The following is a 22,051-nucleotide window of genomic DNA, read 5'->3' as shown; positions in this document are numbered from 1 at the left end:
CGTGACGCTGGATGCAAGCTTTGGCAGCAGGGTCTAGACCTGAGGCGCCGGGAAGGCCCGCTTCCCAGCCCCCAACCTCCCAGCCCCAGTGGCACTTCAGGTCCCTGCTTCACAGGCCAGTCACAACTGGCTGGACCCTCCCCCAGACCCTGTTGGCCACCTGCCCATGGAGATGGTCCCTCCTCTCCTTCAATATTGGCCAGTGATGGGGCGCCTGGGTGGCTCAGTCGTTAAGCGTCTGCCTTCGGCTCAGGTCGTGATTCCAGGGTCCTGGGATCGAGCCCCGCATCGGGCTTCCTGCTCGGCGGGGAGCCTGCTTCTCCCTCTGCCTCTGCCTGCCACTCCCCCTGCTTGTGCTTGCTCTCTCTCTGTCAAATAAATAAAAAAATAATAAAAAACATTAAAAACATTAAAAAAATATATTAGCCAGTGATAGAGTTTGCTTGATTTCCCTCAGTTTCTGGCTATACAATTATTTCATTTGCTTAATAAAACTTTATTAAGCACCCCCGAAATGTATCTTGAAGAGAACAGTGCACAGCTTCCCGAACAAGGAGAAACAGGTACTGAGAACATGTAATGGGACATAAGGCATTGTCTCTGGCCTGTGGCATGAATTGTTCTAGTGTCCGTGACCCTCCTCTTCCAGGCTCTTCTATGGCCCACCCAAGTGCCCTGGGACACAGGATTCCAGCCCCAAGTGAGCTTAACCTTTAAACCAAGGGTTAAGCGGTGTATTTACGTAGCTGGGGTGGTTGTACCAGACCACATAGCAAGGGATTTGTGTTCCATGGGGGTGTTCAGAAAGGGAAGGCCCTGAGGGAGGGAAAGAGAAAGTGTGTGGTGTGCTGGGGACGGGGATGTCCCCAGTCTTGAGGCTGCGGGCAGGTTCGTGGTGTTGTTGACTGCGGCCTGAAGAGGGAAGCCCAGGCGCCTTCTGCCTTCTGCGGCCAGCCTGTCAGTGGGGCGGCTCCTGCCCAGAGATGGGCTCCAGTGAGCCTCTACCCAGACTCCGCCCCCTGCCCAACGTCAGGGTGAGAGTTTAGCGTCTGAAGGCACTTGGTGAGTCCTGGGAACTAGCTGGTGTTACAGATAGCCTGGAGGCTGCTGGTCTGTCTCCCAAGGTCCGGCTTCCCGGCCTCAGACACCCCAATAGTGTTGACAAGGCCCCTGATCCCTAAGAATACCCTCTACCCATTCACCCCCTTTACTAACAAGGGGCAGCCCCCCCTTAGGATTCCAACGATCTTCATGACAAGAACATTCCTGATAACATGCCCTTGACTGGACTTGGGTACCCCTATCCTGGTCCAGGCACATAGTTACGGGGGCCCTCTCGGGTGGTTCTGAGAAGGCATTCAAGGACTGTTGATTCTCATGGGCCTCACCCTCCAAAGGCAATCTTACTGCAAGAGGGTTCAGCGCTGGAGTCCTTGGGCAAGTTGTTTAACCACAGGAGTTAACACCTGCCTCTCGGGATGAGGCTCAGTGCCGGGCTCGTAAGAGGCCTCCGTAGATGGTAACAAATGCTGTTATGAGGTCCTCTGCCCCTTTCTTTACACCTCTCTGCTGACAATAAAGAACCGGTCTTATTTACCATTACGCTTCCAGGGCCCAGCCTATTACGGCGTCTTCGTAAATACTTGTTACGTGAACGGGTGAGGGAGAGAGGGAGTTCCTAAGTCATCCACTGCTACAGCCCAGGAACGGGAGAAGCCTGAGCACATCCTCCCTGGGGCGGTGGTGAGGCTCCGAGCAGCTGTGCCCCGAGCACGGAGCTCCGCTGGTGGCCCTGTCAGGCCTGGTTAGGCTGTCGGACCCGTTATTGGTGTGGTCGCCGGCTGGATCCTCACGGTTACAGCTGTCAGGGCCCCGCTTACCTCTCGCCCCTAATGGGCCCTGGCTTTTTATGGACTTCCTGCTCTCCCTCGGCTCTCTGCAGACTTTATTACATGGGTCCGGGGTCCCTGTGATGAGTTTAAGAAGGAGGGGAAAGCCTGGGATGGTGACCCGGTCATGGAGGTGCAGGAAAAGCCACATCAGCCTCCTACTTCAGTCCCTGTCGCTGCAGGGAGGCTGGGGGCTCCTGCCTGCGAACGCTCAGATGGCTTCCCCAGGCCCAGGATGCAAGCTGCTCCTCTCCTCCTCTCCAAGTGCTCGCCCCTCCTCACCTCCAGCACCCAGTTCCAGGTGCCTCCAGCAGCACAGAACCAGGTCCTCAGACTGGAAGCGACTGAGAGGACTTGTAGCCCAGCCCCTGCCCCAGCCCCTGTCTGCGCACCCCTGCCTCAGCCCCTGTGCACCCCTGCAGGGCAGGCATCCGGGGCTCTCTCTTTTCAGAGGCAGTCCAGGCCATTTCCAGGCAGTTCTGCACAGGACTATCACCATTCCCCCAAAGTCTACCTTTGAATAAATTCGGTTGAAAGTGTGATCTTGCTGGTGTGTGCGTGCCTATTACATATGCTTTATAGTTAGCACTTACATTGTTGCAAATACTTTCAAAATGACTTTAGCATCTGGAGTTACTTGCTTTTCCACCATTTCCTTAACCTGCAATGATAGGAGTAAGAGGTGATCTCCTCAATTAGATCTTGGCTTTTTCAAAGGGGCCCACTGACGTGTCCCTGGATTTTAGATCGTTGACTCTTTCCTGAAAACACAAAAATGAATCGCTCTCAAAGATTTAGTTACAATTCGGGGGGCCCCACCCTTGAGGACTACGCACACCACGCCACATGCTCATGCCCGGAGCAGACCTTTGGTGTTTATACCGGTCAGAAAAGGCCACGTGGCAGTGTCACACTGGTGACCCCGAATGAACTACATCTCTGGTATTTGCAACCTTGTGGAGCCCCCTCCCCTTGACTCTGGGCTGGGTCTGTGACTGAGGGGACAAAGTGTCGGGAGCAGCACTTCCGTGGGAGACTCTTGGTAGCAAGTCCCCTCCACCCCCAAAACACACGCACAACTTTGCTTCGGTCTGTGCAGTTACAGAAACGGGACAGTGGTGACAGGAAGTGTTGCTCAGGCCACCGGCTGAACACAGAAAGGAATTCTCCCATGGAGAAGCAGAGTTAGCCCCACGTTCCGCCCCTCCGCCCCCCAGCTTCCTTCAGGCTGGTAATCCACCGTGAAGGCTGCATTTCACACTTGCCACTCTGGAACAGGCCTGCAGGGAATTGCTCCTGCAGAGTGAAAATTGGAACTTGTCAGGGTAATTTGTCCATTTTACCACACACATTTCAGGGCTGGGGCTCATGGTCTGGCCCCGGGCTGGCCGTGAATGAAACTGGTCTCGGGGAGCCCCTCGCACTCGGCTGGGAGAGGGCTGGGACAGTCATTGTCCTGCCATCGAGGTCTCCTCCTCAGTGCCCCCCCTCCCTGATCCCAGTGCTGAGACTCTCCCGCCAGGCCTCCCCTACAGGTTCGGGGGTTGTCCTTGGGCCCGAGGGGGGGTTTAGACACTGCAAATACCTCTTCCCAGCCTGTCAACCCTCTGCTCATTCGCCTGTGGTGTCCTTCATCAAACAGAAACTGTTCATGTGGTCTTCGAAATCTGTCTCCTCTTCACCTTGTGGGTGGTGCTCTTTGGTTCTTAAGAAGTGCTTTTCCCTCCCTGTGTTGGAATGATACGCTCCCACATGCTCTTTTATTAGCTTTGTAACTTTTAATCTTTCACGTTTAGGTTTTAAATCCATTTGGGCTCATCTTCGGTGCAAGGCAGAGGTCCCGTTTCCTTTTCCTCCATATAGTGAGCCAGTTTCCCACCACCTCTGGCCGATCGATGTCTAATGCTGTCCTAGTCCTAGCTCACGGGTCCCCATAGTCATGGGTCCTCCTTTGAACTTTTTATTATGAGCCATTGGTTCCTATGGTAAAAATCACACTTAAAAAAAGTTCTCAAAGGGCAAGTCCCCTACTCTACTCCCTTTTCCCCCTCAGACTGACTTAGTAATCCATGGACCTTTAATTACCTATATACATTTTAGAATAAGGTTGCCAGTTTTGGCTCAGGTCATGAGTTCTACCAAAAAAAAAAAAAAATCCATCTGGACTTTTGATTGGTGTTACACTGAATTTCAGGTTAATTTGAAGAGAACTTTTCTCTCTTACAATGTTGACCTGCCCATCCATAACCACAGACTGTCTCTCAGTGTAGTGAGATCTTTATGTCCTAAGGAAGAAAGTCCTGTTTCTTTTCTCCATAGCATGATCACTCTGTGAGACCCTTGTTCCTTTATTTCTTTACCTGATTGGAGTCTGTCTCTTCCTCCCATCTCGTCACAAAATGTCATCAGAGATCCTCCTTTCACTCCTCCCTGTGTCCCCAGTGCCTGGATGTCCCTGACCCTACTTTGCTGCTGAAAAAAACCCCCAGAGTGGGGGAAAGCTGAACGTCCTACAGTGGCAGAGGTGGCCAATTCGCCAGTGGCTGTGATTCTGAGGAAGATAAGCAAGGAGAGGCCTCCTGGGGCCACTGGGGGGAGGCGTGTTACTAACCCAAGCAGTGTGGGCTCTCTCCCTGTGGATCAGAGGGGGCCAGCCACAGGAAAGAGGAGAGCATCCCTCACAGGACGGGCGGGAGGAGGCTTCCAGGGCTGGAGGAGTGAAGGGAACTCCTCTGGCTGCCAAGAGAGGGAGCCGGCTTGCAGAGGAAGCCTAGGTCAACGTTGGGCTGCAGCCATGGGGGGACTTGGAGAGAGGTGCCCAGGGAAGGCAGTCAGCGGCACCGGAAGCCGCAACTGGAGCTCGGAAGGGAGACCGGGAAGGGGCTAGAGCAGGGTGCCCCCCAGAGACAGGACCCCGCATGGGTTGGCCGTCCGTGTCTGTGACGCGGGAGGGTCTTCGAGATGTAGCGTGAAGTGACACACAAGGTGCCGATGGTGTGCGTAGTGTGTGTCTCTCCCTGGGTCTGCAGAGAACAGGTCTGAAAGGACGCACGAGAAGCCAGGGGCACCGTCGGCTTCCAGGGAGGGACCTGAGAGCCTGGCAGGCAGGCCAGGGACAGACACCTGGCACTCTAGGTCCTTTTGAATTTTTAGAACACTTAATCGCGTGTAACCTATTGAAAACAATGAGTGACACAAAATCTTTTTAAAGAGAACCAAGTAGGGCGCCTGGGTGGCTCAGTTGGTTAAGCGACTGCCTTCGGCTCAGGTCATGATCCTGGAGTCCCTGGATCGAGTCCTGCATCGGGCTCCCTGCTCAGCGGGGAGTCTGCTTCTCCCTCTGACCCTCCCTCCTCTCATGTGCTCTCTCTATCTCATTCTCTCTCTCAAATAAATAAATAAAATCTTAAAAAAATAAAAATAATAAAAATAAAAAGAACCAAGTAGTGGCACCTGGGTGGCTCAGTTGGTAAAGCATCTGCCTTTGGCTCAGGTCGTGATCCCGGGGTCCTGGGATTGAGCCCCACGTCGGGCTCCCTGCTCAGTCAGAGCGAGCCTGCTTCTCCCTCTCCCTCTGCATCCCTCTCCCTCTGCTGCTCCCCCTGCTTGTGCTCTCTCTCTGTCAAATAAATAAAATCTTTAAAAAAAAGAACTTTAAAATCCTTTAATCCTATATATTTTCCTTGTTATTCTTTCTTTTCAATACATTTGAAAATACATTTTCAAAAGAAATGTATTTATTGCAAAAATTCAAAAAGGTATTTAAGTATTTAGGTCAGAGCCAGGACTAGGGTGAGGCTATGGAGACACCCAGGGTCCCCAATTTAAGGCGGCGCTCACTCTCAGGTGCCAACCCTGAGGATAAGGGTCTCCTTAAATTTTGTGCCCCTGGTAACTTCCTTGCCTCACTCTAGTCCCAACCCTGATTCCAGGCCACCCTAACCTCACTTTGTAGATATAACCACTGGTCAGAGTTTGGTGTATAGTCTTCCAGACTTTTTGTAGACAAACATCAACATTTATATATCTATATATAACTATAACTACATACATTCTTGGTTTTTAAAGATTTTATTTTAATCTTTTTAAAGATTTATTTATTTATTTGAGAGAGAGAGCCCGAGTGGTGGTGGGGGAGGGGCGGAGGGAGAGAGAGAATCTTGAGCAGGCTCCATGCCCAGCATGGTGCCCAATGCGGGACTCGATCCCACGACCCTGAGATCATGACCTGAGCTGAAATCAAGAATCAGATGCATAACCGACTGAGCCACCCAAGCACCCAATATTTTATTTTTAAGTAATTTCTACGCCCAACGTGGGGCTCAAACTTATAACCCCAAGATCAAGAGTCGCACACTCTTCTGAGTGAGCCAGCTGGTGCCCTCTACATGCACTTTTAAATAATAAATAAATGCGGTAATATTTATGTTTACAGAAGTGTATCCTTCTTGGGCATCTATGTCAATACACATGAACTGATCTCATTCTTTTTTTTTTTTTTAAAGATTTTATTTATTTGACAGAGAGAGACACAGTGAGAGAGAGAACACAAGCAGGGGGAACAGCAGAGGGAGAGGGAGAAGCAGGCTCCCTGCAGAGCAGGGAGCCTGATGCGGGACTCAATCCCAGGACCCTGGGATCATGACCTGAGCCGAAGGCAGACGCTTAACGACTGAGCCACCCAGGCGCCCAACTGACCTCATTCTTAAAATTGCACGTTTCATAATAGCCACATCCCTTTGTCATATTTAAGGCACATATTTTCCCAGTTTTTTAACATGTAGCTTGATTTCACTTTTAACTTATTTTTTAAAATTGGTGGAGCAAACACTCACTTCAGTTATATTTTCCATGGCTTTTATGCTTACAAAAACAGTGAAGTATTTGACGATATTTTCCTATGCCTTGTTCTTTTTACATCACTGCGTATGGTGTGAAGGTGGGCTCTTAGTTGAATTTTCCTCAAATAATCAATATTCTCCACATCATTTGCTAAACAGCCCTTCTCTCTTCAAGGCAGAACTCTGTGACCCTCAGAAGCTTTGATGTTTGAGGACTCAGCGGGGACACTGCAGAGCAGGTTCAAGCTAGACAAGGTTCTTCTTCTTCTTCTTCTTTTTTTTTTTAAAGATTTTATTTATCTGACAGAGACACAGCGAGAGAGGGAACACAAGCAGGGGGAGTGGGAGAGGGAGAAGCAGGCTTCCCGCGGAGCAGAGAGCCCGATGTGGGGCTCGATCCCAGGACCCTGGGATCATGACCTGAGCCGAAGGCAGACGCTTAAGGACTGAGCCACCCAGGTGCCCCGCTAGATGAGGTCCTTGGTCCCAACCACACCCTGCACTTCTGGAGTGGCGAGGCTTCCAGACACACAGTGGGGAGAGGCAAGCCATGCCCTCTCGGTGGTGGAGGAGGGGGGTTTAGCAGGCAACACGGAGGCCCATTTTCCTCTGGATGAGCCCGGCAGTCCCAGGGAAAGGCCTTTTGCTCTCAGTATAGAGATGAGCAAGTCTTGCCAAAGAGGTACCTGGAAACTTGCGAGCCCAGCCATAATGGATCTCACCCTAAAATCTAAACAGATGCTCCTGGAGTCTTCCTTGACTCCCCCAAGGTCAATGCCCCCATGGAGCACCCCCTAACATCATTGCCTCATGTTGGCAGAGGTTCCCCACTTTTGCCTTATGACTTCTAGATTCTTTCCTTCCTGCCTGTGACCCAAGCCCAGCCCACACATTCCCTGGGCAGAGGTGAAGCCTAGAGAGAAGGGGCCAGGGAGGGGGAGCAGAGAGATGGGGCCACCAACCCCTGGGCTCCAGCCACCCTCCTTGAGGTGCTCACTAGGGGTGCTCTCTTCCAGAGCAGAGACCAAAGCTTTGAGGGGTCCCTGAGTGTGGTGAGCAGAGTCGCTCCAGGAGTTGGGATCCCGAGGGCATGGGGCCACTCACTATCAAGGAGATTGCACTGCCGGGGCCCAGGCAGGAGGGCTAAGACCCAGCGCAGGAGAGAGAGGAATGAGAAGGGCAGTTGTTTTTCCTCTTGGGTGTGAAGGAGCCCCCAGGGCTGCAGAGGAAGGGAGAAAGCAAGTGTGAGGGACAGTCGGGGCGAGGTTGAAAAAGCCAGGAGAAGCCAGGGCTCTTCGCTGTTGTGGGGGATGCAGAGGCAGGCCTGAGGAAGGGGCAAGCCAGCCACAGAGGATCAGGGGTGAAAATTAAATTGCTCTCCTTGGAGTTTGGTTTCGTTCTTAAAGCTGTGTATATGTGAATGAGGAAATCTTATCAACCTGCCTAAGAAGCAGCCTTTGCCCTCATAGGAGGTTGGCCCTGAAATGAGGCGGAGGGGAAGAATAGGGACATTAGGGAGGGGTCCTTGGGCTTGCCCTGGATCTGGCCCAGGGAGGCGGTCCTGGAGGGACTCAGGCAGTGCAGGGGCAGAGGACACCTGTGGGGTGCAGGCTGCAGGCTGGTATGAGTGAGCGTTCCCTTCTCATAGTTGTCCTGGGCTTCCAGAAGGACACAAATCAAAAGCTACGATTTCCTTTGGCCAGGAGTCCTTTCTGGAAGGTTCTAAAGAGACAAGCCCCTCACTGAGCTGACAAGGAATTAGCTGAAATCACTCTCAGATGTAAAGGCCCCCTAGGGACCATGAAGCTTCATCTGAGGCCTTCACCTTAGATGTGAGGAGGCTGAGACCCAGGAGGGGAATGGTTCACCCACTGTCAGATGCCGCTGGTTAGCAGCCAAGCCAGGGGAATGAACCAGATCTCCTCCTCCTCCTTCCACTGCTGGTGACTTTCTCCAGGGCCAAGACTGTGTGGGTCCCCTAGAGCCTATTCCTCACCCCCACACCCAGGGAATGATGTGCTGCACCAGCTCCCCACCCCTACCCCATGCCAAGGCTACCAGGCTGGGGGGGGGCACCCCCTGGGACCTCACCAGCCTGGCGGTGGCTTCTGAACAAAGCAGCCCCTTGGGCTTGTGGTCCCCCCACTCCCCTCCCACTTCCTGGCTTCTCATCCTTCAGGTCTCAGGGAAGCCTCCCCCAATCCCTCCTGCTGGTCCCTCCTTAAGGAGCATTTAGCACATTTTCCTCTCCTCTGTCTCTTCCTCTAGCTTGGTAATTCCACAACAGCAGGAACCTCATCTTCTGTGTATCCCCGGCTTTAGTCCAGTGCAGCACCGAAAAAATCCTTAAATTTTTTTAAAGATTTATTCATTTTGAGAGAGAGAGAGAGCAGGGAAGAGGGGCAGAGGGACAGGAAGAGAGAATCCTCAAGGAGACACCCCCGTGGATCTCAAGACCCTGAGATCATGACCTGAGCCGAAATCAAGAGTCGGACGCTCAACCGACTGAGCCACCCAGGCACCCCTTACATTTTTTTTTTTTAAGATTTTATTTATTTACCTGAGATAGAGAGAGTGAGAGAGAGAACACAAGTGGGCATAGAAGCAGAGGGAGGAGAAGCAGGCTCTCCACTGAGCAGGGAGCCCGATGTGGGACTCAATCCCAGGATGCTGAGATCATGACCTGAGCTGAAGGCAGACGCTTAACTGACTGAGCCACCCAGGCACCCCTTAAATTTTTTTTAACAAAAGATTTTTTCTACATTTTTTTACTGAGATTTTCTTGTATTCACTATTTTTCTTTCTTGGACTTGGCATGGACTTTCCCCTCGGCCTGTGATGCCTTTTTCCTCCTCATTTTCCTTGCTAACACCCACTCATTTTTCAAAAGGCAGCTCAGTTGCCTCCATCTCTTAAGAAATCATTCTTTAACGCTCAGTAGGTAGCATCCCAGGGAGCGGGGAATTTCTCTGTTCGGTCCCAGAACAACTAGCCTTTGCTTTGCAGGACTCCTCTGAGGACCCTCTCCTGCGTGGGGGCTCTCCCAGGATGCAGAGAACCATCTAGAATGGCAAGCAGAGTTCAAGTCGCAGAAGCCTGGGCTCCCAGCCTGGCAGATGGGTTGCAGGGAGGGGACGGGCTGGTGGGCAAGCCAGTTTGCCGAGGCCGCTGAGCGCGCCCTGGGGAAATCAAGGTGAAAGGCAGCAGCCCCGCTAAGGAGGGGGCCCACCCTTGTTTATCAATCAGAGCGGCTGGGACAGCCCAAGAAAGGCTTGGCTGTGAGAAGGAGGCCCACACCCACTGCCGGGGCCCTCCTGGGGCCTGACTCACTGGCGCTAGAAGGGCTCTCTGCCCTTGACATTGTGTCAGGTCCCAGGTGGTCTTGGCCCAGTGTGCACTGGCCCTGGGACCTCTTTCTCATTCTTGCAGGCCAGGGTCACCCTGCCCTGGGTGCTGGCCTGTCAGCCTCCCAGCCAGGCCCCAGTGGGGCAAGGGGAGAGGGGCAGAGCCGGCTTAGGAAAGCAGAGGGGACAGATGGAGGAGGGACGCAGGAGGGAACCTGCAGGCAGACGACAGGCCTGCAGAGAGGCTCCAGGCTGGACTCTATCCGGCTAAAGAGGTAACACAGGGCTGACAGAAGCAGGGATTGGGGGGGCTTCTGACCCCTGCCTGTGCTCCCCATCCCAGCTGCCCCCGCAGAGGGAGCCTGCTTGGCATCCCCCCTGCTCCACCCAGTGCCAAGGCCATCTGAGCAGAGTGAAGATGTCAAAGAGAAAACCCCAAATCGGATTGGGGCTCCTGCCCCCCCTTAATGAGGTTCATTACCAGCTGCTCCGAGCCTTGCAAACCCGGCGGGCCGGATTAGGGGCAGGCTCTCCGATCCGGCTGACTCCTCCCTGCTGAAGAGCTGGTGCAGTCCTGCTCTCACAAACCCTCTCCTTCCTTGAGAGAGCACGGGAGATGCAGAAGGCGCAGCTGTGGAGGGCTGCGCAGGTGCAGAGGAAGGTTCCAGGAGCAGAACTGGAAGCACAGAGGAAGGGGCTCCAGGGGAGGCTGGGGGAACAGGAGGCGGCGGCATGAGACCTCCACCAAGCTCTGTGCCCCGGCGCCCGTGGAGATGGAAGGGGCAGCGGAGGAGGACCCCATCCAGGAGAAAGGGGCAGTGCCAGGGCACCTTGTCCCCTGCAGGGCAGGAGCTACGTGAGCCAAGGGCAATCACATCAGGCTGGATGCCTACAGAGGCTGGATTCTGTGCATTCTGGACACGAGGTCCCCAAACAGCAGGTTAAAGAACACACCAGGGCTTGCTTTAACAAAAATAATTTATTCCACAACCCTCCCAGGCAGTGGGGTAGAGTGGGAATCAAGCATGTGTACAGAGCCACCCTCCCCTCTGACCCTTTTAACCTCTACACGATGGGAGGTGGACCCTCAAGAGAGGATACGCCCCTCACTCCAGCACCCTCCACATTCAAAGATTAGCATCTGTTTTGGAGACCAAAATCAAAAGACAAAAGACCCAGATCCAAAAGGGGTAGAGTCCACTAGGGAGGAGCCAAAGCACATTGGAAGCAACCGTCTTTTCCCTGAGGCTCCCCTCTTCCCTCACAGCTAGGCTCAGAGCCAAGGCACTAAAGACACCAGTAACTCTCCCTAAATCCCATACTAGCCCCTCTCAGGCCCCGCCTAGCCAGCCGCTCACCACCCAGCCCCGTGGCCATCACCCGCCCAAGTCCACACCAGCTCCAGCAGCAGAGGTCTGGGGAAGGAGCCAGCAGCTCTCCTCCCTCCAACCCTGACCCCAAGCCTCACCTGGGAGACCAGCAGGACTTTCAGAAGCTTCCAGACCAACCCCCCCCACACCCAAAAGCACACCCCGCCCTGGAGATACGAGGGGCTGGAGGATGTACAGGCCACAGAGGGCCTTCCTTCTCTGGCACAAAGGCCTCTTTGCATCCTGAAGGGAGGAGGATGGACGGAGCCCTGGAATATAGTGAAGAGTTCTGCTCTAGCCCACTAGGCCGGGGAACCCTCCTCTGGGTGGGGAACCTGGGGATCTATGGCCTTGCTTGCCCCAGTTTAGGGCCAAGACCAGATGGAGACACGGAAGCTTCAGCGAGAACAGGCAGGACTTCAAATAAGGTAAGAGAGAGGAATCTGGTGCTGGGAGGCCAGGGACTGAGCCTCCCAACCCCTCTGCCCAAGGCTGCCCTCTGCTGTGCTGTCAGATGAACACAAACCCTACGCATGCTCTCATGTCTATGGAACATTCCTTCCCAGAGGGCCCAAGGAGGTTCACTGGAGCAACTGGTTTCCCCGGATTTCCCGGGACAAGGAACAGGGGGAGAGGGGCGAGGGGCAGGGGGCTGGGAGAGCACCACGAGTGGCAGCTCCCGTCCCTGCCCCCCTCCCAAGTCAAACGGCTCAGGCTGTGGGGTGGCCCGCATGGCCCTTCAGCGCCCTCATCCTGGCCCGGAAGTAGGTGTAGACGGCCAGGAGGCCCATGAAAGACAGGGAGTAGAGCCCCACACAGAGGCTGATATCCAGGTGGGAGAAGTTCCCTCCCAGCACCTGCAGCCACTGGTCCTGGCCCCGCATGGGCGCAGCCTCCAGCCCCCCGTCAGGGATGCTGGCCAGCTGCTTCGAGCTGCGACCTAATCGCCTTAGCTCTGCAGGGCCTCTGGGGAGGTTCTTCTCCGCCAGGAACTCAGCCAGCAGTACGGCTCCCGTGTCCCGCTTGCTCAAGTGTGGCTGCCCTTTCGGCTGCTCCACCTCGTCCCTCTGAAGCTCTGCTGTGTCGGCTGGGGTCATACTGGGGCCAATGAGCACATCCTGGGGGTGACTCGCCCTGAGCCTCTCGGCTGGAACGTCAGGAACAGCGGTTCCGGGGGACTTGGTCCCTGGGCCCACCTCGATCCCCGCCTTCTCGGGGCCCAGAGTAAAATTCCCGGCTGCCATCCTCTGGGCAAGCATCCGGGGGCCCGGCCGAGCGGAAGGCACGTCCCGGACGATGTTGCTTGGGGAGAAGTGGGTCCTGAGGAATCGGAGGGTGTTGTCCAGGTCCCACACAGGCGTGCCCCGCAGCTCGTTGTGGCAGGAGGCACAGAGGTCGCGGGGCGGCCACTGCACCTTGGGGAAGTGGGGGTCCTCGCTGGCAGCGCCTGCGGAGGGGAGCACACACGGGCTGGCGGTGACCCCTGGGCCCACCTCGGAGCCCAGACCCCATTCCTCACTCAGAGTGCTCGCCTCCTCATCTGCAGAAAGGGCTCCCCGCTGCCCTCAGAGGTGACGGGTGGGAGAGAAGCACAGGGCCCGCGGGGCCCACCAGCGGCGCTGGGGCCGCTCTGGCCACGGAGGCCTCCCACCCTGCAGTCGCCACAGCCTGCCAGGGGTGGACAACAGCCCCCTGCTGCCCCTTCCTTACTTCGGTAATTAAAGGGAAAATGTGTTTTATTATCTTTTTTTTTTTGGTTTTGTTTTTTTGGGGGAAAATGTGTTTTAAAACAAGAGTTCGTGGCACGTGGTCATCCCACAGGTGTTCCCCGTATGCCACAGCAGCCCCCTCTGGGGTAGGGGTCAGTGGGATTTCCTGCTCGGTGGGCTCTGAGGGGTGGGCGTAGGGGCGCCTGGGGGCCTGGACGGGGAAGAGGGCACTCGGGAGCGTCAGGACGCACTGGCCCAGGGTTGCCCGGGGACGGCCAGCAGCCCAGATCTCTTGGAGGAGGCTCCTCTCCTAAAGGATTTCACAGGGGCAGACAAAGGTGCTGGCCAGAATGAAGCAGCAGCAAGTGATGTGCAAGTCCCGAACGGTTATTTTGGGGAGGGGACATCGAGTAAATTCCAAAGTCCCATGAGAAGCAGTAGTGACCAGCCTTGGCAAGTGAGCACTGTTCCTAGTTCGATCTGGAAGGACCCCACCACAGAGGTCAGGGTCCTGCCTTCCTTTGGGCCCCTCCAGGAGAAGCCCCAGATCGAGCCTCCAGCAGCGGCCGGGCCCCGGGGGGGGGGGGGGGCAGGAAGCCCGCCCAGGTCATGAGGCTGGAGGGTCAAACGGAGCATGTGGTGGGGGGGGCGGGGCAGCAGGGAGGGAAGGGGTGAGAGGAGACTCAGGCACGTGTCTTCCTTTCAAAGCCCAGCGGGAGGCCCCAGGAGACAGAGAAAGCCCAGCTGCCTGAGCCACCACCTGCTCTATTTGGCTCCTTTAACCTCCCACCACTGGGGGGTCTGTCGCCACGTGCTCTCCCCTCTCCCCACAGATAAGCCCAGGCTCCCGACCACAGATGGCTCCCTCCCCACCCGCCCGCTTCTGGTCACCCTGGAGTCTGATGCTTCTGCCTATTGGACACATCAGACTCCTGTGCCCCGGGGACAGAAAACACTGGAAGTGGGGACCCTCAGAAGACAAGGCCTCCCGCTATGGGGATCAGTCCATTTTTTCTAGGAAGGACATGGTCTTTCTCTTCCAGCACATTTCATTGCTAGAACCCTCCCAGTGGATGGAAAAGCCCAGCTCTCTCCTCCCTGTTGGTTTGAGTAAGGAAGGGGCCAAAAGGCAGAAGGCAGAACAGGGGAGGCGGGAGAGGGGCCCCAAGAGTTCTGAGGAAGGGGCCCTGGTGCAGGGGAAAGAGTGAGCAGTGGCCTTGGAAGACCCAGTCCTAGAGTGTCAAAGCCTCAGCTTCCTCATCAGGAAAATGGGTCTGAGGACACCGCCCTACGTCAGCAGAACAGGCAGAGCATGTGGAAGGGCTCTGCACTGTGAAACACCGGGTGCTACCTCGGGGACAATGAGTGTCTTGTCTCCTACCTCTGGTCCAGGTCCCCAACCCCCCCCCCCCCCCACCTCCCTCTCCCTCTGTGGTGACTCCGGTCTCGGAGGGGGCCCTTCCTTACCAGCGAGGCGAGCGTTGACCTTGTTGTGGCTAGACCAGAGCCAGAGCACGGCGCTGTTCAGACTCTCCACCCGGGACATGGAGGTCGTGGCCATTTGCTCGAAGTGGCTGGCACAGTCCCGGCAGCCGAAGAAGAAGCGCACGTAGCCTCGGATGGCCTGGAGGACCTCCTGGGCCCTGGCTATGGGCAGAGGAGACGCTGTTCCGGCCACGGGGGCCTCGGGGGCCGCCTGCGCCCGCCAGCCCACCACTGCCCCTGCCGCAGGCCCACCTTCTGATGAGGGGCCCGCAGCCTCCTTGCATACCCGTCCGCCCTCTAGGGGTCACCTTACAGTCGACCCCATCTCCTCCCAAAGTCCTGAATCCCAGTTTCCTTTCTCTGCCACTCATCCTGGTCCCTGTCATTGACTGACACTCAGGATAAGGCCCAAACTCGTCGGCAGGACACTTAGGCTCTTTGAGACCTGTCTGCAGAAGCAGGCAGGGGCCAGAAGGCCCACCACCCCGTCCTCTGCACCCCTCCTGTGCCCAACCCACCTTAGGCTTCCTGTTCCCTCAGGCACTGACTGAGGGGTCCCTCTGGATCTGGCTCTGCACATCTCCCGCTTTGTCTCCATCTCCCCTTGCCCCCCACTCCCTCCCATGGTGCCCTCTGGATTGGCATCGGCACCCTCCTCTGAATACTCCCCTCACCTTCCTGCCCTGACCCTGGGCTCCCTGAAACATGCCCCCCTTAGACCCTTTTGTCTTCCACACTCCCCATACGTCAGGCCCGAGGGTAGTGGAAGGACCCTCCCAGCTGTGGGTTGCTTCCCAACTGTCCTGTTGCCAGACCCCAACCCCCGAACTCACGGTCCCACCCCTCCATCCACTAGGGTTTCTGCACCCCGCTCTGCGTCCTGCTCACGACCACTCCCCACGCCATCATTCCTGGCAACTTGAGCAGCCCTGAAGGCCAGGCCTCACCTCTGTCCTCCTGGGCCTCCTCAGTGCTGCCCTCTCCTGCCTCCAGCCCACAGCTGTACTCGCCTCCCCCCTCCTGCCCTGTGCTCTGGAACCTCACCCCTTCTGGCCTCCACAGGATTTCACTGCTGTCCATACGTTCTTTTGTTAGCACGTCATCGATTTCCCCCTTGATGGGGGCTCATTCTGACTGGTAAAGACGACTGCAATGAAGACATCCCCTGTGGGACCCCAGGGACTGCCCCGTTCTCTCTCCTTCCCGGCCTCTTACTCTCTCTTCACCCCGTCTAGCCAGGCCCTTCTCACACTGCCCCACCACGACAGTGCTTGCCCGAGAGCTCGCCCGTCAACACCCACGCAGCACCGTGGCCCCGCTCGGCTGACCCTCCTTCTTCCAACACGGGCCCTTGAAATCGCAGCGGCCACTCCGTGTCCTTCGCTGGCTCCCCAAGCGCAGGCCTCCGCGCCGTCCTCTGGCTGCCCAGTCCCGACGCTTTACCTACATCACTCACAGGCTACTGCCCACAAGGCCCAAAGGTTTCGCTCTGCACCCTGGCCCTCGCCCCCGAGGCCTGGACTCACCGTCCACATCTCCATTCGCACAGCCAGCGGGCACACACCAAGGAGTCCCCCACTGTCTACACCCTCCCATTTCTCAGCTCACAGAACCACCGTCCACCAGATGCTCAGGCCCAACAGCTCTGGGGTCCACCCTGGGTCCTGCCCCCGCGCGTACTCTTCATCCACAGACTCCTCTCAGCACCACCTTCAAAATACTCCCCAGTCTGGCCACTTCTTCCACAAGCCACCTACCGCTCTGGTCAGGCCACCACCACCTCTCCAGGAGCGTTCCACCACGCCTGGGGCAGCCCGCCCTCCTCCCAGCAGCAGTCTCTCTAAAGCCCCGATCGTGGGTGACACTCCCCTGTGAGACTCTCTAGGAGCGTCTCATCACGCCGACTCACAAATCCCAACCCCTCCCCCGCGGAGACCCCCAGGCCTGCACCCCCCCTTCCGCCCCCCCAACCCTGGGCTCTGCCACTGGCCTCCTTTTGGGGGTGCACACACACCAGACTCGTTCTCAGCACCTGCTAGTCCTTGGCCTGTGTGACGGGCTGCACCGCGTCCCCCCACACTATGTTGAGCATGTCAGAATGTGACTGTATCTGGACAGAGTCTAAAGAAGTAATTAAGGTCAAATGAGGTCACTAAGGTGGGGTCCAAGCTATAGAAGAAGAGAAGATCTGGACACGGCACACACCCAGTGAAGACCCCATGAAGACACAGGAAGAAAACAGTCATCTACAAGCCAAGGAGAGGTCTCAGCAGACACCGACCCTCCCGACACTCTGGTCTTGGGTCTCCAGCCTCAGGAACTGCGAGAAAAGAAGCTTCTGCTGGGTAAGTGCCCCAGTGTGTAGCACTTTGTTAGGGCAGCCTGAGCAAAGCCAGTGCAGCCTGGAAACCTCTCTCCCCGGCGGTCTCACCAGTCAGGGGTCAGCGCAGGGCCACCTCCTCAGAGAGGCCTCCCCGAGCCCCCCGCACCCCCCGCCTCTGCACCACCTAGTGTGTCTTCTTCAGAGCACTCGTCATCACATCTACTGGTAAGCTTACTGTCTCCCGTCCCTGGAATATTGTCCCCTGAGGCAGGGGCTTCTGGTCTCATGCACCACCGTACCCGCTCCCAGAGCAGGGCCCGACCCTTCGAAGATGTTCCATAAAAACCGGCCGACAGACTGGCTGGCTGGCTGCACCCCGCAGCTCCTCTAATTCCCTCTGCCTCCGCCCAGCTGTCTGGCCCTGCTTTCTTTCCCACCGTTGCATCCTCCAGGCTGAGCAGGGGCCTGATATAACCCCCAGTCAGCATGGACTGAACTGGACGCCTGCCCTTTGACCGTGAGGCGAGGGTGGGGGCAGAGTGGGTGGTGGAGGGCAGCCACACAGTTTGAGGGGGGAACAGGGCAGGAGGGGCAATGTGTTTCCCCAGCTTCCCTTAGAAAATGATTTTTCAGGGGCGCCTGGGTGGCTCAGTTGGTTGAGCGTCTGACTCTTGATTTCAATTCAGGTCACCATCTCAGGGTTGTGAGATCGAGCCCCACATCGGGCTCCGTCTGCTTAAGAGTCTCTCTCCCTCTCCTCTGCTCCTCCCCCTCCCCAGCTTGCACACTCCCTCTCTCTAAAAAAAGAATGATTTTTCCATGGGAAACAATAAAATTGTTCAAAGTGCACACTATCAGCCATGTAGACTGAAACAGACAGAATTCTTTCCTTTATAGAAGTATAAAAAATAGAACCACAAATTTTTCACAAAGTTCTGTAAACAAAGCAAGCTTGTGGCCCCAAGAAAGCTAGAAAGAAACCTTATGCCCCTGAGCTTGCACGGGGCACCACCTGGGGCCAGGGACAGGACTGGGTGGCTCCTCCAGGTCCTCCCCATTCTGCTTGTGTGTGGGGTGCATGCTGCAAATGCAGAATCTGCTACATCTGGGCCTGTGGTGGGGCGCCTGTGGAGGGCAGGGCCAGGCCGGGCGGGGACACAGGCCTCAGGCTCACCTGTCTCTTGTGAGTGGTCGAAATTGTGTCGAGCTGCTTGCACTGTCAGGAAATGGAAGAGGATCCACAGGGAACAGGGGAAGCCCCGGAAATGTGGCTCACTCCCCTGGCAGCCAACCCAGTTCACCTTCTTGGCAATCACAGGGCCCTGAGGAACATACACATGCACGAGTGCATATATGGAAAAGAGAAAGAATGGGATGGGCAGTGAGGAAAGAAGCTTCCAGGAGACTTGAAGGTCAGCACACAGCCCTGAGACAAATGAGGTCCCTCCTCAGTCTATCACCTGGAAGGTGGCATCTCCCTTCCACCGGCTACACCCGTCAGAGGAGCGGCAGATCTGAAAAGCCGTGACACAGACCAAGTCACATCCTTATTCTAGCCTCGGCTTGCCCATCTGCAAAATGAGGGGTTTGGCCTCTGAGGTCCCTTGGAGCTTTGGCATCCGACACATCTGTACGGCTGTGCGTGAGGGGCCCGGTGTGTCTGCAGGCTGCTGGGAGCACCGGCGACAAACGAGCTCACAACTGGTGGCTCACACTCGGTCTGAAATCCCGGCCCAACCACCTACTGGCTCTACGATCTTAGACAAGTTACTTAACCTCTCTTAACCTCAGCTTCTCCATCTGCTAAATGGGGATAAGAGCTACCTCCCGCTAATGCTGGGAAGATAAGGTGAGATGTGCATGCAGGCGGCTCAGTAAGTAGCAGTTTATTAATTACTGGTGGAAGGGCCCAACCAAGATCAAGGACTCCTTCCCTGAATGCAAGTGGGTAGAGGAGGTCAGAGGCTACAGGGTTAACCCTTTCCACCCCCCCAGTCACCAAGGACACAGAGAAGGACTTCAGTTGCCCCCATACTCACCTCCTTCCTGTTGTCCAGGGCAGCTTTAAAGAAACCGTAGGGGATTTTCTTTCTCTGCTGCCTCTTGAGCCAGTCATTTATGGAATGCAGGAAGTTCTGGACTAAGGGCTGGCCAGGGAAGTGCTGTGGGAGGCACAAGGGGAAGCTGGGGAGGGAAAAGCAATTCCCCCGGAGCTCCGAGGTCCCACAGAGGGTAGGGGGCTACACAGAAGTGAGCCGAGGCAGTTTCTTGAAATGCTCCGAAACCACCAGGAAAACATTCTGCCTCAGACACAAATGCGGGTTCCTCACTACCTTTGCTCCGGGGCACCTGGCAAGGTGAGGGAAGGGGTGGGGAGAGGACCCAGGCTCCAAGTGAGGCTGGGCCCTCAGGCCTCCCTCTCTCAAAGCTGACCCTGACCCCACACTGCCCCTGGGAGGAAGGCTGAGCACCTGCGTGGCTTCCCAGGGCTGCTGGGAACCTGGGCCACGCGATCCTCTCTGCGGGTCATCTTCTGACAGACCAGCTGACTGCTGGGCGAGGCCGGCCAACAGCCTTTCATCTGTATTCCCCGGCCGCTGGTGGGGACAAGGCGGCCCGGGGGCTTGTAGCCAAGGTCCAGACCTTGATGGTAACTCCCGAGAGTCTCCGAGGAACATGAAAAGCTACTCTGACAATAAGTCAACTGAAATCCGATTAGTATCAGCACTTTAAAACCACAAGGACTCCAGGGAGGAGGACAGATATGTGTGCGTGCGTGCGCGTGCACACACACACCCAGGGGCGGGGGGCAGGAGAAGGGAGGGAGGCCAGCGGAGCAGGTCAGATAAAACCACCAAGACACAGGTCAAAAGGACAAAGACACTGAGAAACTTGTGGAGGAAAAAGAGCAAAGAATGATCACGAAACAAAAACCTGCCCATGGACCCGGTCCCCTGAGAAAACCATTACATATTCCCATCAAACCTCCAGGGCTGGCCACTGGCCCCGAGGGAGAAGTGGCCGGAAGAATCTGGTCTCTGACATGCTCCCTCTCGGTCAGCTCACTCAGGCCTCTGGGCTCTCAACATGAATTTACAGCTTCAAGTCAGTGTTTCTCACTGACCTTCGCCCGTCATCCTGACTTGGACCCTTCCTCCTTCTCAGGCCCTGGTGTCAGGAGGAAGGATGAATTAAGGGCTCTGGACTTCAGGGAGTCACCCTCTGCCTGGAGCGGGAACGCTGGTGACCGCACGCCACCCAGTGGCCAGTCCAGCCCGCTGCTTCCAGGAGAGAGCAGGGACCTGGGGGAGGGGCCAAGGGCTTCAGGCTGCGACAGCATCACCCAGACTGAGCCGGGTGGGCCGAAGGCCAGGAATGAGGCTGAGGCTGGCAGGCAGTTCCTGATGGGGAGGCCCAGATCACCCCCAGAGGTAGCGCCGGCTGCCTGCAGGCCTGACATGGGTGGAGGGGGTGGGGCGGGGGGGGGACAGGACGGCGGGGGTGGGGTGGCTGAGTCAGCAGTCAGCCTGTGGAGGGGACCAGGCCCGCATCTGACTCAGCAGCCCTCAGCAGCCCGGAGCCTTGGGTTTTAAGTAGGGCAGCAATGGCAGGGGATCTGGAAGCAGACAAAAGGATGCAGGGAGGGAGAAGGAGACAGGTGCAGGGGGAAGGGGGCCTGCACCTCACCTTCAGAGATGAGGAGGCCGTGTGGCAAAGAAAGGACCACAGGCTCTGCAGCCAGAAATCTCAGATCCTCATAACACCTCCTCACTGGGAGGCATAAGGCGAGTCCCTTGAACAACCTGGGCCTCTTAAATGGGGGTAATACTTGCCACTGGGCAAAGGCAAGAGGATTAAATGCCTGACACACAGCAGACCCCCAGTAGGCAGGAGCTACACTTCAGAGAGTAGCCATGTCGGCAGGAAATTACAAAGGCATAAGGCAGGCGTGGCTAGGGCCAAGGCCCTGGTCAGACTATGATCAGTGACGGGGAAGGAAGAGAGGAGATTCAGAAAAGCCTTCTTTCCTTCCCTGTGGCATCCACGGGTCCTGCTTCCCCAGTGACCACGGCTACACTCCAGGCTCAGACTGCGGTGGAGGACCCAGGCAAAGCCACGGTCACCGAATCAGTGCAGAACATTCCCCAGGGCATCTGGCCCTGCCCTACCCAGCCACCTGCACAGGGTGGGCTGGGAAGGGCGCTGTCCCTGGCAGTGCAAGCCCGGTGCAGGGTATGACTGAGACTGCAGGGTAGCAGCCCACGGTGGACGGGGACAGCTGTGGGTCCAGATGTCCAGCCAGACCAGGAGCTCCCGAGGGAGGTGTGGCAAGGGAGGCCGGGGCCCTGCTCACCTGGGCCAGCACTGCCATGAACTTTTTCAGGGCCACCAGACGCTGCCCCTCCAGGACAGAGAATCTGCCCACTTCTACCCGTAGGATGTAGTGCAGTGCAGATTCCAGATCAGCCATGTAGATCCTGGAGCTGAGGACCCAGAAGGAGGCGGAGAGAGAAAGGGTTAACCACAGGCCAGGGGCTGGGGACGAGCACCCAGGGCTACAGGGAGAGACAGGGAGGGCTATGCCGATGGTCACAGAGTCCTGTAAGTTAGCACTAGGCTCTGCCACTAACTAGCTCTGTGACCTTGAGTAGATTACTGAACTTCCTAGAGCCTCTATTCCCCATTTATTATAATAAAGAAATAATATATTGCTCATGGGTAGGTTTCTGAGAGGAATAAATAAAAGCACAGCTGTAAGTCCCTCAGCAGCTCCTGGCATAAAGTAGTGGGTCCCCTTGTTCAGGCTCAGGGCCAGTCCCTCCTGTGACTCCTTAAAGGTGCTTTTAATTAGGCTGCTGGCAGAAGGTTGAGTTTTGCTCCCTGTTCTTAACAAAGACCCCTAGGGACAGACAGACCAATAGGTGCACCCAAACAATGTGGCTCTGGAAAAGCGGGGCCCTCTTTGAAAGACCAAGGCTCTGGCTGCCCACCAAGGCAGGGCATGGTGGGAGTTGAGGGGTTAGGAGGGGAAGTGGTGTGTTTTTATTTGGGGGCTGATGTCCTTGCAACTGCCAGGCCTTGGGTAGCGG

General features: G+C 56.3%; 1 protein-coding gene across 1 annotated transcript in view; it reads right to left on the bottom strand.

Annotated features, from left to right (window-relative positions):
- Positions 1-11,040: 11,040 nt before the first annotated feature.
- The window catches only part of QSOX1 (quiescin sulfhydryl oxidase 1), a 35,269-nt gene continuing 24,258 nt past the window's right edge, over positions 11,041-22,051 (bottom strand). Inside the window, exons 8-12 of the mRNA XM_045877236.3 lie at positions 21,316-21,445; positions 19,001-19,123; positions 18,136-18,283; positions 14,621-14,800; positions 11,041-12,891 (exon numbers count right to left, since the gene is read on the bottom strand). Coding sequence (XP_045733192.1) covers positions 12,155-12,891; positions 14,621-14,800; positions 18,136-18,283; positions 19,001-19,123; positions 21,316-21,445 — 1,318 coding nt within the window. The 3' untranslated portion in view covers positions 11,041-12,154. The remainder of the gene's footprint in view (positions 12,892-14,620; positions 14,801-18,135; positions 18,284-19,000; positions 19,124-21,315; positions 21,446-22,051) is intronic.

This window comes from Mirounga angustirostris, unplaced genomic scaffold (genome assembly GCF_029215605.1).
Source record: "Mirounga angustirostris isolate CCGP_5_RB_7025 unplaced genomic scaffold, mMirAng1.0.hap1 SCAF_6, whole genome shotgun sequence".
NCBI lineage: Eukaryota > Metazoa > Chordata > Mammalia > Carnivora > Phocidae > Mirounga > Mirounga angustirostris.
This window is presented reverse-complemented; position numbering and strand designations above follow the sequence as displayed.